Consider the following 17,695-nt stretch of genomic DNA (forward strand, 5'->3'; position numbering starts at 1 on the left):
ATTATTATTAGAAAAAAATTACGGTATTGATTTTAAAGATTGTGATTTTGGTAGGGCCTCATTTATTTACCCGAACAGGGCCACAAAAATCTAAAAATCGACCCTGGCTGCATAAACCATTTGTATTGTGCCTACTATCACCAATCGTTATATTGTGCACCAGGGCGCACAATGTCGTTTATGTGTATATGTTAAGAGTTTATGTTTATTATGTTAAGAGTTTATGTGTATTATATTAAGAGTTTATGTGTATTGTGTATTATGTTAGATTATGTGTATTCTGTTATGAGTTTATGTACATTCGAAATAGTGGATTTTTTTTTTTTTTTTGAAGTTAACAGTAGAAATGAAAAAACGGAATTTCTAAAAAAAAAATGACCAAAATAACGTCGTTTTGGCCAGGGTGCACGATATAATTTGCCTACTATCACCAAATAGGGAGAAAATATGGCAAATTATTGTGTGAACCATGGTCCACACACTGCTGTGTGGACCACAAAAATGTACTTTTTAATATACTAAAAGTACATTATTCGTGTACTAAATGTACATTATAAAAAATGTACTTTCAATACTCAAATAATGTACATTTTTAATATACTAAACATATATTATTTGTGTATTAAATGTACATTATTTGATAGAAATGATCCACACAATAATGATTGAGAAAATATAGAATGGACTTGCGGTGGTTTTAATAAGTTATTATATGATCATTTTCCTATGTGGTTTAAAAATTACGGAGTAAAAAATAGAACAAAGACCCTGTTTGATAACATATTAACTTATAAGTCAATTTTAACTTATTTGACTACTATTAACTATTTGACATGATTAAACAATCAATACGAGTGTTTGATTAATTAATTTTTTTATAACAACTTATTGCTCTAAAATGCTAAAGTTCAAAACGATCAGCTTTTTGAATAAGTCATTTTACATGTAATTAGCTATCATCTAACAACTAATTTACCAAACATTTTTCTACAATCAGCTATATTATCCACTAGTAAAACTCACTAACCTAACCAACTAACAACTATTTACCAAACACTCCCAAAATAATCCATGAACAAATACATGGACAAATGAAAATGAATAGGGGACATTCAATTTACGTAAGACGGAACAACAGCAAAAAAGCTTTATGTTACATTGAAGTATGCATTCCAAACCGTCCACATTATTCACCTCAACTAAATTTACCCTATCGGTAAAAGACTAAAGGTGTTATTTTCCAGCTAGAAGTGCATTTCAACTTCACAAATATAGCTGGTAAAGGAAGAATGTAATGGCACTTTCAACACCCAAGAAAAAAAAAAAAAAAAAAACCAGAATGTGATCGTTGGGATTAATCAGGAGCTATTTATTAATTCAATTTCTCATTTCCATCTTTGCAGAGAAGAAACCTAGTCTGCTGCATGATCTTCTGAAATGGGAAAACCTCTCCCAAAATCAGAAGGCGGCCCCTCGAATTTGGACCTTATGAATGAAGCAAAATTAATGGAACGACTAAAGCAAAATGAAGACGGTTCAGGAAAGTAAAACTAGTTTTGGGTATGAAACAGAGAGAACAAAATTGAAGAAACTATACGCTATTATAGCAGAAGCCGTTGAATGTCGGTGAAGTTTGAATTCAGAGCTGCAAGGAAAGCGCCTGCAAATTTGATATGGATTACTTTTCAATCACGGGAATGCCATGTTATAGAAAGGTATGAAGTTGCAAAATCCAACCGACGACAGTTCAAATATGGAGAATTTTGATATGATCCCGCTAAATTAAGGGGCATTGTGACTTACCTCCAACCTTCCCATCAAACACGCGATGATCAGCAGATAAGGTCAGATTCATTTTTGTAACAACAGCGGGCATTTCAATTCCTGGAGAGAAGTTAGATGGTTACCAAAAAATATTGAATTTCAATTGAAAAAAATATATATATATATATACTACATCAGATTGTTACCATCGGGACCAAGAACTGGCTCGACAACTTTATTCCCCCTACCAACGGCAAGTATGCCAGCCTGAGGAAAGACAAAACTTCGTTATTAAAACTGATCTAAGAGTATCGCAGACAGGTGAGTTGTAACATCAACACCAAGGACCTAGAAAAATCCAGATGAGGGTCATATGTCCAGTCTAAACATTAAAGAGGTTTGCAAGAGAGGAGAAACCTGAGGGGGGTTAATGATTGCACAAAAACGGTCCACTGGGAACATCCCCAAGTTTGAAATGCTGCATAAAGAATGCATGCGATTATGACACTGAATATAAGTTCCTAATATGTAATAAATCAGAACCTAGTCCTCAAATCGAATGAGATCAGCTTGTTTTACCTAAAAGTCCCGCCTTGGAATTCATTGGGTTTAAGCTTTCCAGTTCGTGCTTTTTCAGCAAGTTCCTTAACCTGTGCACATGAAAGATGCAAAACTAAATTAGACACGGGCCTGAGTACTGAATACTAACAAAGGAAACTGTGCACCAAATACATAATTTTTTTTTGGGTGTACCCAAGGTTTCCACCGTCAAACACAGTGACTAATCCTCTCGCTGGATTGTAGACACCTCTATTAGGTGGGAGAGCTGGCCTGGAGATTTAAGCCTGCTCCATACCCATAGCCAAGGGTTGGTTAAGGATGGATGAGTCCCTTCCACTCAACCACACCCCCCAGGTTCCAAATACATAACAGTTGTAAAGGCAAACAATTATTTTTCGTTAACCATACCAAATTAAGTTTCAAGAATCACAAGTCACAACTGCAGTATATGATAACTTTCACTTCTTTCAGTAAAGCTCAATAAATGTTTACTAGATCCATTGAAATAAATGTTTTTGTTACTGGTGAGCAATCAAAATGCAGTTGCAGAATTTAACCATACTTTACCCACACGTTAAAAAAGGAAATAAAGGAAGGGCAGTTCACACTTTGTTCATTAATACCTCTAAGGAAATTGCAGATATTGATTTCTGATCCGCGTTCCTAATAATAGGAGTCATCAATCCCTGGAAGCCAAAACAAAACATAATAAGAGCAAAGCCTTTTATAAGGAAAATTAACTGGAGCGAGTGGTCCATTGAATAACCTTTTCAGTAGCAACTGCAATTGATATGTCAACAGAATCACACAACACCACTTCACCTTTTCCAGCATCCCAGTACGCTGCAACAGAAATAGAAAGTAAATATTCAGGGAAGTGGCCGTAAAGCACAGAATATGTAATCCTTGAACATGATAGCAAAGCTAAGTGTTGGGACTTGGGAAGCCATAACCTAAACAGCTTTAGTGAGAGATAGCATTTGAACAATAGCAGATATCCAATTTAATCAAGAAGTTTAGGGTTTAGGGTTTAGAGTAAAGCAAACAAGGACTTAGGATCCGTTTGGAATTCATTTTCCGGATTATCCCGTGTTTGGGTAAAATAAAGTCAAAGGAAAAATATTCATTCTCGTTAACGGAAAAAAAGCTCAATTTGGCAGAAAATGGCTTCCTAGATTTTTAGTCGGCAGACATTTCCAAATTCTTTATTTCCCTATCTCTCTCATCTCTCTTCAAGCAAGTTTCCGAATTATTATTATTACCACCACCACGGCGGTCGGTAGCACCACCTCCACCACCACAACCACCACCACCATCCATCACCACCACCACCACTTATTATTAATTTATTATTATTATTATTATTATTATTATTATTATTATTATTATTATTATTATTATTACTATTATTTTATAACAAATAATTTGATCATTTTTCAAGAAAATGAACCAAACAGAAAAAAAGTGTAATTTCTCAACTTTCAACCAAACATAAAGTGATAGTTCTCTAACCTTCAGCCAAACACCAGAAAATATTTACTTTCTGGAAAATGAGTCATTTTCTGGAAATCATTTCCAGAAAACATTTTCCAGGATTCCAAACGGACTGTTATATTAAATCCAAATTGATTTTTTTTTTATACAGTTTCACATGTTCATAACACCATGTTTATGACAATCGCAAAACTTCAAATCCTAGGTTGACAACTTATCTGTCATTTCCAGTTTGTTTAATGGTCTTAGCATTTGTCAATTTAAAACAAACTGGCAAGAGGAAATCTTCCACATAATCTGGCACTGAAAAGGTTTCAGACCAGACTAGAGCAGAAAAAGCCCGAGAGCAGGAGTCCATAGCATGATTCACTTTAAAAGACAAATTGTCACTTCACATGAATCATGCTTACCATGACTATGCTATACATTTTATGAATGTAAAAAACCAATTTGATCAGTTAGAAATCATTTATAACATCATACCATTTGCTTCTGGAACATTTTTTAGTGCAATGGCAACAACTTTAATGACAATGTCATTCACTGAGACTTTAGCATCGTACTTTTCTGCAAAAGAAGAAATTATGACAGAAAGGATATAATAATTTCATGAAAAGTGAAGTGCTAGTTAGATATCTATGTTCTTTACCTTTAAGTTCCTTTCTGAAGTAAAGAAGAGAATCCAGCATAACATCTGGTAGGGAAAAAAAAAGGTTAGTTCGGAAGACATTAGAGAATAAGTAATTTTTTTTATTTTGTTTTCTTTTGATTTTAAACAAGCATGTATTACACAAACTTAAGATTTCTGTGGAAATTTGCACAAGTCAATTAAATGTTGAACCTGTGGATAAATATAAATGAGGTGTAGATTGCTTTGATTCCAACAGCCTAGCTGCTATCACCTGAAAGCCAAAAACTTCTTTTTTACATATATTCTGAGATCATTAAAAAAACTGTCAACGTCTGTTATTCTAGGATGAAATATAAGTAATCCATTCCAACATTATGTTTGCAGTATTAGGCATTTTCTATGTCGGATGATACTAAGTACACACGAGTAACGGCATCCAGAAGGAGCTCTAAAGTGATGCGAGCATCCCTTCTTCTCAAAATAAAAGATAATATAACAGCACATGGAGTGGTAGAGCAGTGCATAGAAGTTAACTGAAAGAATCATTGAAGGTGATGAACTCATGTTACCCTTGTTTGAGCAGCTACTCGAAACAAAATTTGACTTTAAAGCAGAACAAGGCAAATTATTGTGTGGACCATGGTCCACACAGTGCTATGTGGACCATAACCAAAAGGACATTTTTAATATACTAAAAGTATATTATTTGTGTACTGAATGTACATTATACAAAATAATGTACTTTTAGTACGCAAATAATGTACTTTTCCTGAATATAATGTACATTTTTAATATACTAAATGTACATTATTTGTGTACTGAATGTACATTATTTGATAGTATGGTCCACACAGCTGTGTGGACCATAATGATTGGCAGAACAGAATTAACCAATTTAAATGACAGTATTCCATTAAATGGAGTTGCATGAATGTCCACATATTCTTCCACTAAAACAACTTCAACAAAACGGGCTTGCATGAAGATCCATTACATATCAAATATTTTAATTTTGATGCTCTACAAGCAAGCAAAAGCAACATGACGCTTACTTCCTGTACTACCTTATAACATACAAGCCTAGAATTATGAAAAATATTTTTATTTTAGATGTCATTCCCTGATTGTAGGGCAGTATATATAATATAATGGTTGTGAGTCTTTCGGGGATAACAAATATTTTCTCATAATTCTCTAAGCCTCGAAATCAGCATTTGATAGAGAAGAACAAACCCAAAAGGCAAACAACATTAGCAAAAATGTATCGATCATTATTTATCAGATACAGACATGTAGGGAAAAATATATTATTAAGTTATTAACATTGGCTTAACAAAGTAAATTACCTTGCGAATCTGACTGTTGGGTAAATCTTCATAAGAATCTGGTTGCTTTAAATCAGACTTTAACCCAGCTGATTCTGATGAAGCAGTTTGGGGGTGGGTCTGAGGTGATGAAGGCATTGCCGCTTTGCCCAAGGAGATCTTGGAGGATCCAATTCCGGACTTTATCGCAGCTAAAACATCTCCTTTTGATAGAGTCCCAAGAGGACCAGAAGCTGGAATTGATGATGCATCTAACCTGTGTTCTGAAATTAACAACTTTGCAGCTGGACTAATTCTCTTGAAGCCTGTTTTCTGTGGTCTAACGTCTTTTGTAGAGTCCTGGAGGATAGGCTTTTCTTCTTTCACCACCTTATTGCTACCGATAGATGATGCCTTCACAGCTTCAATGTGATCTGCATCCTCAACCTTGAAAACGTGGTGGGCATTAGTTCCAAAGAGATGCATCATGCATACCAAAAGAATAAGTTGCGGTAACTTATTAGACCCAATGTTAAAAGTCCCATCGTAGGTTCCTTGTTCCTTTTCACCTTGTTGCATGTTTTCATCACCCTCCTGTTTTTAGGGACAGAGACCGCAATAGCAACTTACCGTTATTGCAATAGGCTGTCCAACAGAAACATCTTTTGAGCCTTCAGGAGCCAATATCTTGGCCAAGAATCTGCAGAGTCAATGTTGCCAAGACTAAACCCATTTGTATTGCAAGGATTTATATAGTGCGGCAAGTGTGCAAAGAATAGCACTATTCAAATAAATGTGAATTATAAAGTTAGCTAAGAAAAATTACCCTTCTTCAAGGCTTTCAAATTCAAGGGTTGCTTTATCAGTTTCTATCTCACAAAGAACATCACCAACCTCAATCTGCAACAGGAGAAAATAAATAAACAAAGGAAGACATCTAAGTTATCACTTCAGGTAGCAGAAAGCATCTAAATATAGGGATAACAATGGGTTGGGGGCGGCTACATCCATCACCCGACCCACCTTATATTTTCTCCACCTACCTCCAACCCCAACCCACATTGGGTGGACTTTTTCAAAATCCACCCCCACCCCACCGGGTGAGGGTGCCCACTACGCGTACCCACCACTTATCATCTTATTAATTTTTTTTTTTTCAAAAAATAATATTTAAATTACTTACACATAATAAAATAATAAAATTCATTAGTTATACTAAAACATAAAATAATATAAATATTCAAATATAATAAACTAAATTGTTAATTTTTAAAAATAAACTTAGTAGTTTAGATATAAAAGTAGTAAAAAGTTACCCAAAGTTATAGAAACTTTTATAAGTAACTACATACTAGTACTTATTTTACTATTATATATATATATATATATATATATATATATACACACACACACACACACACACACATGGTGGATCGGGTGGGGTTCTAGGTGGGTTTTGTAATAGAACCCGGCCCACGGTGGGTTTACCTTTTTAAGACCCACCACCCACTATCACCCAAAAAACACCCGACCCATGCAGGATGGATTTCGGTGGATATCCACAAGGCGGATTGAAATTGCCATCCCTATCTAAATAGGAGATTCACTAGCCTCCTACTATCTTGCACCAACCTTATCCCCTTCATGCTTCCTCCACTTAGCAATGTTACCTTGATTCTGCAAGTAGAATAAAATAAAATAAATTCACATTGACAGAATATCAAACAGTATAACACAAAATCAACTCTAGGCCCGCATACACTCTTATTACCATGGTTGGGGATAATGCTGGCATTCCAAGAACAATATGTGGTGGAAGGTCCGATGTGTCGATGCTCACAGGACTTGCTTCAGGAACTGCATCTCCCTGTGCAACATTTTGTTGCCCAGCTGCATCTCCAACTTCTGAATCACCATTAAAGGTAGAAGGGACTTTCTGTATAGCATCTGCTTCTTCAACCTAATTAACAAGACAATTCAATATTTGTGACAATCAGAAGCCAGCAGCACCCAACAAAAATTGTTTGAAATATTAATGTAAATATCAATGTGGTGAAAGAGAGATGTTTAGACAATATGTTATAAAATGTGATAATAATTGCAGATCCTGCAGGCTCCTGAATAAAATGTAAAGTATTATACTTCATTTCTCCCAAAAGGTTCTCCAATATCACTTTCTATTGGTCAATGCAATCTAACTTGTGGTCAAAATTTTGAGATTGTGATTCTGGAGATTACCGTAATGGCTATAGGCTGTCCAACAGGCACATCCTTTGATCCTTCAGGCACTAGTATCTTTGCCAGAAAACTGTAGTATTCCAATGAGGCATCAAAGAAGTACATAGCATAAAGTGAGAATGTATTTGGTAATTGGTATACTTTCAGCTCAATGATATTTTAACTCATAAAAACAGTTCACATGAACAATTTAACAATAGGGAAACAGAATGTATTGATGAATGAAAAAATATATAAAATAAAATTTATTAAAAAAGAAGAGCAAAAGCTTGTGAAAATTTATAAAATAATTTTTTTTAAAGAAGAAAGATAGGTGTCTAAAAGTATGCATCTACAGTGACAGTGTGACACTGGTGGATTCAATGCTTTCAATAAAAACAATCATGAGTAACATATCAGAAAGAACATCAGATAGGTTTCCGAAAGCACACGTCAATAGTGACATTATAGTGGATTCTATGTGTTCAATAAAAACTGATCATGAGTAACATATCAGAAAGAAAATCTGCATTTGAATAGGTTTCCCAATACATACCCTTCTTCAAGACTTTCAAACTCAAGTGTAGCTTTGTCAGTCTCTATCTCACACAACACATCCCCCACTTCTATCTGTCAGATAGAATCAGAATCAAACAGAACATAAAGACATGGAGGACATCTTTCAAGGCACTAGGAACTCACCTTATCCCCTTCTTTCTTCCTCCATCTGGCAATATTCCCTTGATTCTGCAAAGAGGGCAATAAGCATGTCAGTGTTTCCATAAAGGAGATATCGAAATCACAATAAAGCAGCTTTCTTTCCAATCATTACTGAAATTTCACAGCATAGCTTACCATTGTAGGCGACAGAGCTGGCATTGTTAAAACAGTATGGGAAGCACTCTCTGCATCAATAAATAACACAGGTATGCACAAAGAAAACATGAGTAGTGGAAATAATAATGCAATAAGTGCAAAGCAGCATGCTAACTGATTATGCAATTAAGAAATTTTATTGCTGGTGGTGCAGATAACAGGTTCTGAAATTTTAGATCCTTTGGGGCATTTACTATAGGTATTTTGAGTGTTGAATTTCCATAAAACATTGTAGGCTGCACATGAGCACTTGAAAAAGAGATCCTTAGAGGCGGCTTCCAATCCAATGGCGTTTCAAAAATGTTAAGGAACAAAATTTTAGTAGTTGAAATGAAAATTGTGCCACTGTATACAGTACTTCAGCTATTTTCAAAATTTCCCATGAAGCTCAAAATCTCAAATAATGAAAAATGCATGGTGTCCATCTACACTTAACTGCTACAGTCAGCAAAATTTAAAAAGTAACAGAGAAGAATTGATGATTAATCAAATATAACAAGCACAAGATAAAACCAAACAAGCGGTGCAATGTGTTAGATATAATATATTTCTTACCTGCTGATGAAAAATATCTGACACCACTTGGTAACTGCAGTATACCATCATTAATCAGAGAAAAGATCCAACAACGAAAAATGAGAAAACAAATTGTTCCTTATACAATTATACTAACCACAACCTTGGAAGAATTATGATGAACTCCATTGAACATAGGAAACTGTATAGGCCTGAAGATTTTATTAATTAGTGAACATGGAATCAAAACAAATGACCCCATCCACTACACACTCATGCTTAAAGGCACAAAGCCCATTATCTAAATTATTATAAATATCTAAAGGTAGGTTAGCTAGTAATAGAAGAGTTATATTTCCTCAAAATACAAACTTCATTAAAGTCCAGCTCTGCAATCAAAACACCAAAGTTTTTCAATAAAAGGAGAGTTTGAATATGCAGACCTTAATGAAGTGACTTCAGGAATATGATTTAGCACCTCAGAACTGCTGCAAATAGAAAAGTCAAAAACACTCCATAATTCAATTGGTAATGCATTTCATGGACATAAAAAATGAATAGTGGGGATCATAACAAATACTATATGATGATAAAGTGTTATATAACAAAAACTCAAAAAGGGTAGCAGCAATTCTTTTCCAGTATCTGGTACGTGGTTGTTTGAAGAAAAACAAGAATGTTGTATCAATGTCTGATTTCAAAGTATTAATTCTAGGGCACACTTAAAATGCCTGAGACTGTTTAATATGGAATGTATGGGTAATCATGGATACTATTTTCACTTCTGCCAGTTTGTTGCCAAAAAAGTTACAGTTTACCAACTTTTAAGACTTTCAAGTTTTGCATATGCCTTCATCATTCATGATGATTCTCTCTTTCAGTTTCCTTTCTCCCAAGTCCACATCCAAAGTTGTGTCCACTGGTTTTCCTCTATATTACAGACTTCACTTAAGATCATAGCTTATATTCCACATACAGCGGATCCCTTTCACTAATTTGATGTTCCCTAAAAACCCACAGCATTCAAGACCTCAATGCAATATTCCAACCATTTTGAGTACCGCTCATCACAGACCTCAGTCCATACCATTTTAGCCTAAAGATCTCCCTTTGATAATTGCATAACTAATTTTCTATTAAATCATTAGAAATTCAAATACATCATACAATCTTTCTTTTTTTTTTTTTTTTTTTTTTTTTTTTTTTTCATTTACTTCATCAAAGAAAACGAATAGGTTGAACAGGCATGATAAAATAGAAGAATTTTTTTCAAAATCACTTTGCGGAGGTTTTCACAAAATTCTCATTTTTAAAGAATCTGCTTTTTTCTTCTTATTGAATAAACAGTGTTCAACTTATTGAATAAACAGTGTTCAAAGAGCCAGTGGAAATGCAAATGAAAAACAATTACTAGTTACTAGTATAAATTTCTTAAGCAATTTTCTTTGAGAATTCTAATTGCTGATTTCATGTGCTTATTTTCATCATTACAATCTCATAAATAAGTTCTTACACTGGAAATTTTTCATATTACAGTAAAAAATCATTCCTGGTTGCTATCTAGCTGGTATATTGCTTTAAATGGTGTAATCTACCCAGCTCTGGCTTGAAGCCTTAGAAGATTAGGATAATAGCCTCTTGGTTGAAGAGTCTCTTGTCCCAACAACAATGACCAGAATACAAATAGTATTAGTAATAGAGAAACATACTTCTAACCAATTGGAAGCTCCCTAGGATTCCAAAGAGAGATTTACAAAGTAAGAATTTTTTTTAAAAAATTTAGTCAATATTTTCCATTAGGACAAAAGAGCTATGCAACAAACTCTTCATTTATTCTAACCTCAAGGCCTTGCCCAGTTAGCAATGGCCTTAAGGCCAGGCCAAATCGTCACCAAATCTCACCAAGAGCAAGCCTGGTGAGGTATATTTTACTCCCTCTTTTATGAGGACAATTAATCCCTGTTTGTTGGGGTGCTATGTTTGGGTCTTGTTATGGGTATATTCATTTATTGTAAGGAGATACTCCGTATTAATTAATCAATTTGTAATATATTGTACTAAGGGAAAAAAAAAAATCTTCATTTGTCCTCAAAATATATATTAAGAATTATATGGTAAAGCTTACGAATTTCCACACATTGGGTTAGTACAAGTTGCTGTAAAACCTTTAAGAGAGAAGGCTTAAGAACAAGTATTTGCCTTGCCTTGCCTTATAATTATAGGCATATATATAAATTTCATCAATTACTTAGTTACAAGTACAAATTCTGAAACAATTTAACAGAACTTTGAGAATTCTAATTTTCATTATTCCCTTCTTCAGAACAATATTGCCAACAAGTTTTCACTAGGGAAAAATTAAATCTGAATATGTGTGTGAGAGATTGTACCAAGAGAGAGATCGTAAGGTAGAGGAGGGAGAGATGAGGCGAGCTCTGAAGAGGGAAGGAGCTCGGAAAATCGCGGCATGACGAAGCCTGGAGAGCGCCATGGATCATCCGCTGATTCGAATCTTTCTCAGTCAGGAATCAGGTTGCGTATTCAGGAAAATGGAGGATTAATAGAACACAATAGTCAAAGGACGACAATGGCGAACTGCAAAAGTACAGGTTGGTGGTGGCCGCCAGATCGCGGTGTGCGCCTTTGTCAGAATAGCTACCAAAATTCTTATTCTAATGCAGAATCTCTTTTGAGAATTTCTTCAGCATTTACCTTCATTTTAGTATTTTACAACGGAAAATATATACTCTCAATAATACAAATAATATTTTTTAGAGTTAATTTTATTTTTGTCATAGATTTATAGTTTTAGTATTTTTTATTACAACATTCACTTTTGATCCTAGTATTATTGTGATATTACCATTTTTAGTTCTTCGTTAATAAAATTATTAAATTAATGTTAAATACAAGGACATTTCGATATCTTTTTTATAAAGTGGGTTGACCCATTATATTTATATTTAAAGAAATCCCTATTTGAAAATCAAAAGACCCTTGTATTTAAAAGTATTTAAATGATTTTGTTGAAAAAGACCAAAAATAGTAATGACACAATAATTCTAGGACTAAAGGAGAATGTTCTGGGGAAAAAAAAGAAGATAATCAACGATTTGGTCCCTCAATTGTTGGCGAATTGTCAATGTAGTCTCTTAGTCGCCTATTAATTGATTTGGTCCCTGAAATCAATTATTTTTTAATCGATTTAATCCCTCCAGCTGTGTTCCGTCGTTCAGCCAGTGAGAGGTTCGATTTAGCATGGGCATTTTGGTCATTTCCAATCTTCATCCCTCTTCTTGACCGGAGGAGTCCAGGGCTTTGTTTCTTGACCGGAAAATCACAGCTCCGATGGAGAAAACGATCAGAAAACACATGAAAAGGAACACTAAGCTCAACATTGCGATTCGGTTTAGGGTTTTTTTCCGATGCGAGAGAGATGGGAAGCACATGAAGCGTTTCATGGGGTGGGAGGAATTAAACCCATAAACGCCATTCTTGGCTCTACAATATTTGCAGCTGGAGAAGTAGGGGTCTTGGTCTTCGTCCAACTCAACCTCAACCCCCATTTTCAGGAACCTGTCGAGGAATCCGATGATGTCGTCGTGGTACCCCTGCTAAGAATCGTAGCAACGCATGGATCCACATTTGTGGAGGAGGTGATTGAATTTTTTCCCCTCACCAGCGATCGGATCTTTTCCCAAGAAAAATTGGGCAGTTGAGGAACACGCGATCAAAGTCTACGTACTCCTTCAGTCATTCCTCATCCCCCCCCCCCCCCCCCCCCCCCCCACCGTTAGAATGGGCGGCGACCCACTTGAGCGCCAGCCACGAGTCGTCGTAAGCCATGGGAAGAGGGTACTCGGGGGCCAACCTATAATCAACGGAGACGATCACGAAATTAGTTTCCGCCGCCACCAAGCAAAGATGCTTCATGTAAGTCGGGCAGAAGGAGGATTCAACTATGAACCCTCGGCTGTGGAAGTACACCAAAACTGCAAGCTTACAATACCGTCACCGCCCTAGACAAAGCTCACCGGAAAACAAGCATCGTGTCATAGAAAGCAGGCAAACATAATGATAGCTTATCGAGGAGGAGATTAATTAAGACTGTAATCTTCTAAGGATGACAGCTTTTAGGGCATCTTCCTCATTGGTCAATCCGTCAGGAACCCTAATCACAATATCTTGAAGCATCAAGTCCCTGACGCTGGACACACTGTGTGGTGGATCTTCAGCTCCATTCCTCTAAGCACATTCATCAGCATGGCCGCCGAAAAGTTCACGTCCGAAGAATGGACCCGGATCATGGCCTCCAACCCGATGATCTTCACCTCAACGTCCATCGCCTCGAACGGACAGTGTAACACCCCCTTTTTTCTTAACTTTATAAACATAGATTAAGCAGTCTAAAAAGACGAAAACAGCGAAAATAAAAACTAAAAAGGATATATATAAAATCCAAATTCATCGCTAAAAAGGAAAGTGTCACCGCCACAGTTACCCACCATCGAGTAACTGCACAGGCTAATCGACTATAAATCTAACCAGAGTCAAACGCTCTAAACATCAACATAAGGGGATATGCAATCCCCGGTGTCCAAGCACCAACAAAACAACCAGTAGTCAATCTACATAAAAAAACTATCAAGTATCACCAAAAAGGAAGGGATAACTAGGGCGGCTAACATCTATTAAACCCTAGAGCTACACACTATTACTATCAATGCGCGTTCTTGTCATGTATCAAGTCCACCTGAAAAGGGTTATAAAGACACATAGGAAAATAAACCCGTTAGCATAAAATTCTAAGTATAAAGTCACTCAACCCTGTAACATAACTATAGATATAGATTTTGGAAAACGGTTGACATTCAAGTACAACGAGTATCCACATAGGCAATAAGACAAACCATCCATAAATCCTAAGTAAGGATACTATATATATATATATATATATATATATATATATATATATATATATATATATATATATAAAGCATGTACACTAAGCATATATACTCATCAAAATATGCAATATCAACATATTTCTAAGATAGATACTATGCAAGAGATTCAAGTATCAAGTAAAAACATGTTATCATATTAGTACTACCAAACAATATAACATACTTTACTTCTCATGTACTCATCACAAGGCATATATTATGCAACAATGGAAAACCATACGATAGATGCCTAGTATATATATATATATATATATATATATATATATATATATATATATATATAGATACTCATACTCTTGATAATAGTAATAATACTTTTCTGCGGAGGACCTCTATCACATCTCGTGATTCTTTTTTCTCTTCTTTCTTTTATATTTGGGTCTATAAGGCAGGTACTCCGCTGCAACGAAGTCCTAGCAACGGTGTTTCCCCACACAATCGCCACATCCGTACTTACGGAACCTCAAACTCGTGGGGAGGTAGAAACTTCACGAATCGTGAACGGACCTATCCGGGCTAGCAACCAAGAGCCGACCTAATACTCATCTCACTCACAGAACCGGTACTCGTGGTTCTAATTCTCTGCGGAATCAGGTATCGTACTTTCAGTGTGCACACCCCTTTACTGGGATTCCAAGCCCAGCGGGTAGTATCGAATCTAGCAACTTGGGATTTTTCTACCAAGTTACTTCTAAAACCAGTTGTCTCTAATCGTAAGATCCGAATGGACATAGTCCAATCGGCAGCCTCCAAAATAATGGTTTTCCTCACTTCATATAAATAGCATACATATATCTCATACAACTTCTCTTTTCATGATGGCAATTTAGATAATATGCAAGCTTTTCAAAATAATATAGGTATAGGTTTCCAAAATACATATACAGGTTTTGAAAATATCCTTAGGTAATAATATAGGCCATCTAAAGTGAGCAAAAGCTTTTGATATGAAAACATAGGTTTTATACACCAAAGATTATGAAATAGTCCAATATGCAAGTGGAACCATATGATCATGACAATCTCAATACTCATGAACTAGATAATGCAACTAGAGCATTCAGTAAACTCATCTCATAACTCAAGTCCAAAACATGGTACTCAACTTTCATGCTCAACGGTGCTCAATAAACACTTAGGAAAATCATGAATCATGCTTGGCTTGGAAAAATGAATTTTATTCACAAATCACATAGGCACATTTCATACTAACGTGTCGTTACGAGCCCGAGTCTCCGAGCCACAAGGGCCCACGATTCCCGGTCCGAAACAACAAAATTGGGCTGAGCCACAAGGGCCTTGCCCTCCCAGAACCACCCAACGGAGCTAGGTGGCGGAGCCTAAGGAGCTCCATCACTTGGCTCCGCCGAGCCACGACTCTAGGTGGTGGAACCCCTCAAGGTCCGTCCCTGATCCGTCGGGTAGCAGAACTCACCAATGAATCCCTCCGGGGTCCGTTGGTAGTTCCGCTAGGCCAAAAACAAAGCCCAGGCAGTGAGCTTCGAGAGAAACACAACAGAACCAAAAACACATTTCCAGATTTACAGACAACTATTTTTCACTTCAGATCGGAATTAAAAAAATAATAAAAAAGATTGTAATAATTAGTTAAGCGGCAAATAGTACAGTTGAGAGTTGAGACCTCTTCGGAAGAGGAGTAACGCTCAGCGATGGCGGGGCTGCTTGCTTGGGCAGCAGATGTGGTCGGAAAGAGCATACACATCAATGGCGGCGACGACGACAATCCAAATTCCATCCCGTTGATCTTGACAGACAAGAAGCAGGCCTATGTCCAAGAGCTGAATCGCAAAGCCGCCTCTTTTAGCCGCGCGATCCAAGATCTGCGACTCGGACTTCCGCCTCCCGACATCTCACAATGCCTTCCCCACCTCCACGCCCACTCCTTCGCCTCCAACACTACCCTAGCACTCCAGCTCAATGCCCGCTCCGCCACCAAGGAACAGGCGCAACAAAGAGAAGTTACACTACAAGAAGAAAATGCTAAATATGAGAAGGCTATATCAAATTGTAAAAACAAAATTGAAGAGAAACTGCATGAAGCAGATACACATCAGATTAGGTTAAAGGAAATGGAACTGTTTGAAGAAAACTTGAGATCTGAGTTATAAAGTGCTCTAGCTGCAGTTGCAAGCCAGTCCGTAAAGTCAAGTAAAATTGTAAGTAACTCTACTATCATGGTTGATAGTGGTACAGAATCTTCAAAATCCACACTAGTAGAGAAGATAGAGGACAAGAAAAATGAACTGGCATCAATGGAAGAACTCCTTCAAGACCTTGAGAAAGAGTGGGCATAAGTTCAGGATAAAGTATTGAAACAACCCTCTCCAGCTCAACGTGAGAAATTACTGGACAAGCAGCTTCACAGTCTAATTGACCAGCTTGCTGCGAAACAGGCCCAGGCAGAAGGCCTTGCAAATGAAATTCATATAGAAGAAATAAACCTAGAGAGATTGAAAGGCCTTCAAAGGTGGTCTGAAAGTAGCAGTGCAAGGAATAGGTACGGAAAGAAGCAACAGTTTTGACAAAGGACGTGCTTCATCAGATTATATTGTTGACCCTCGTCAGAAGCCTCCATATCAAGTGGCTGGCCGAACTAAGGCTATTCAGAAACTAGTGCTGCTAAATTTAGGTTTTGTTTTCTATATTTTAGCTCTACATATCTTGGTGTTGATCAAGATTTCATTCTAAAAAGTAGTATGCACGTTACATGTCAAATGCATTGAAGCTCATCTTCAAAAACAAAATAGAAAGCTTATGCTAATTAGAAGTCTTGTCCCCACTTCTGATATGTCATGAATTTGTTGTTAATGAATGTGCAATTTCTGGTACACAAATTTTGGAACAAAAAAAAAAAAAAAAAGATTTACAGACAACTCCAAAACAATTTCCAAACATTCAAGACCATCAAGATATCAACACAAACTCATAATAAACACATAAACATGTATTCCATAACATTTCCAAGCATCAAAACACCAACAACACAACTATCTCATCAATAACAACACAATATCAAAGTAATATGTTTTGGGAGTCCATGGTTTATACCTTGAGCTTGTTAAACCTTAGTAGGAATCCCTCATCTTCTTCAACCAAGATTTCTACCTTCACCTCCTAGATTCCTCAACAAGAACATATAGAAAATACATCACACAAACATACACTATAGTCTAAAGAATAGGCTAGAGGAGGATGGAAGATGAAAGCATAAGAAGAGAGATGAAGGAAAATGAATGGAGATGATGGATAGATGATTTGCTTACAAAATGCTTCTTCTTCTTCTTCTTCTTGAAAATTCCCTGAAGTTTGGAGTGATAGAGGGGAAATGGGAGTGACTGAGTCTA

The 17,695-nt window shown here is 36.3% G+C and overlaps 1 protein-coding gene and 1 pseudogene across 5 annotated transcripts; one reads left to right on the forward strand and one right to left on the reverse strand.

Annotated features, from left to right (window-relative positions):
• Positions 1 to 1,129: 1,129 nt before the first annotated feature.
• On the reverse strand, positions 1,130 to 12,059 carry LOC109176905 (dihydrolipoyllysine-residue acetyltransferase component 1 of pyruvate dehydrogenase complex, mitochondrial). Of its 5 annotated transcripts, XM_019326311.1 has the most exons (24): positions 11,754 to 12,059; positions 9,807 to 9,851; positions 9,521 to 9,575; positions 9,403 to 9,436; positions 8,827 to 8,876; positions 8,674 to 8,718; positions 8,528 to 8,601; positions 7,993 to 8,062; positions 7,526 to 7,714; positions 7,387 to 7,431; positions 6,581 to 6,654; positions 6,385 to 6,454; positions 5,797 to 6,201; positions 4,661 to 4,721; positions 4,469 to 4,513; positions 4,303 to 4,386; positions 3,092 to 3,168; positions 2,949 to 3,011; positions 2,344 to 2,414; positions 2,182 to 2,242; positions 1,971 to 2,031; positions 1,804 to 1,884; positions 1,598 to 1,660; positions 1,130 to 1,485 (listed from the first exon to the last, which is right to left on the reverse strand). In XM_019326311.1, the coding sequence occupies exons 1-23, from the start codon at positions 11,852 to 11,854 to the stop codon at positions 1,602 to 1,604; spliced, it is 1,920 nt and encodes a 639-aa protein (XP_019181856.1). In that variant the 5' UTR covers positions 11,855 to 12,059; the 3' UTR covers positions 1,130 to 1,485; positions 1,598 to 1,601. The 5 variants fall into 5 exon arrangements, with proteins under 5 accessions (XP_019181856.1, XP_019181857.1, XP_019181855.1 ...); XM_019326312.1 differs by having other exon boundaries at positions 1,130 to 1,660; positions 9,807 to 9,848; XM_019326310.1 differs by having other exon boundaries at positions 1,130 to 1,660.
• A 3,899-nt stretch (positions 12,060 to 15,958) lies between these two features.
• On the forward strand, positions 15,959 to 17,181 carry LOC109176906 (annotated as a pseudogene).
• Positions 17,182 to 17,695: the final 514 nt, after the last annotated feature.

The sequence above is a fragment of the Ipomoea nil genome, unplaced genomic scaffold, assembly GCF_001879475.1.
Source record: "Ipomoea nil cultivar Tokyo-kokei standard unplaced genomic scaffold, Asagao_1.1 scaffold0761, whole genome shotgun sequence".
Lineage (NCBI taxonomy): Eukaryota > Viridiplantae > Streptophyta > Magnoliopsida > Solanales > Convolvulaceae > Ipomoea > Ipomoea nil.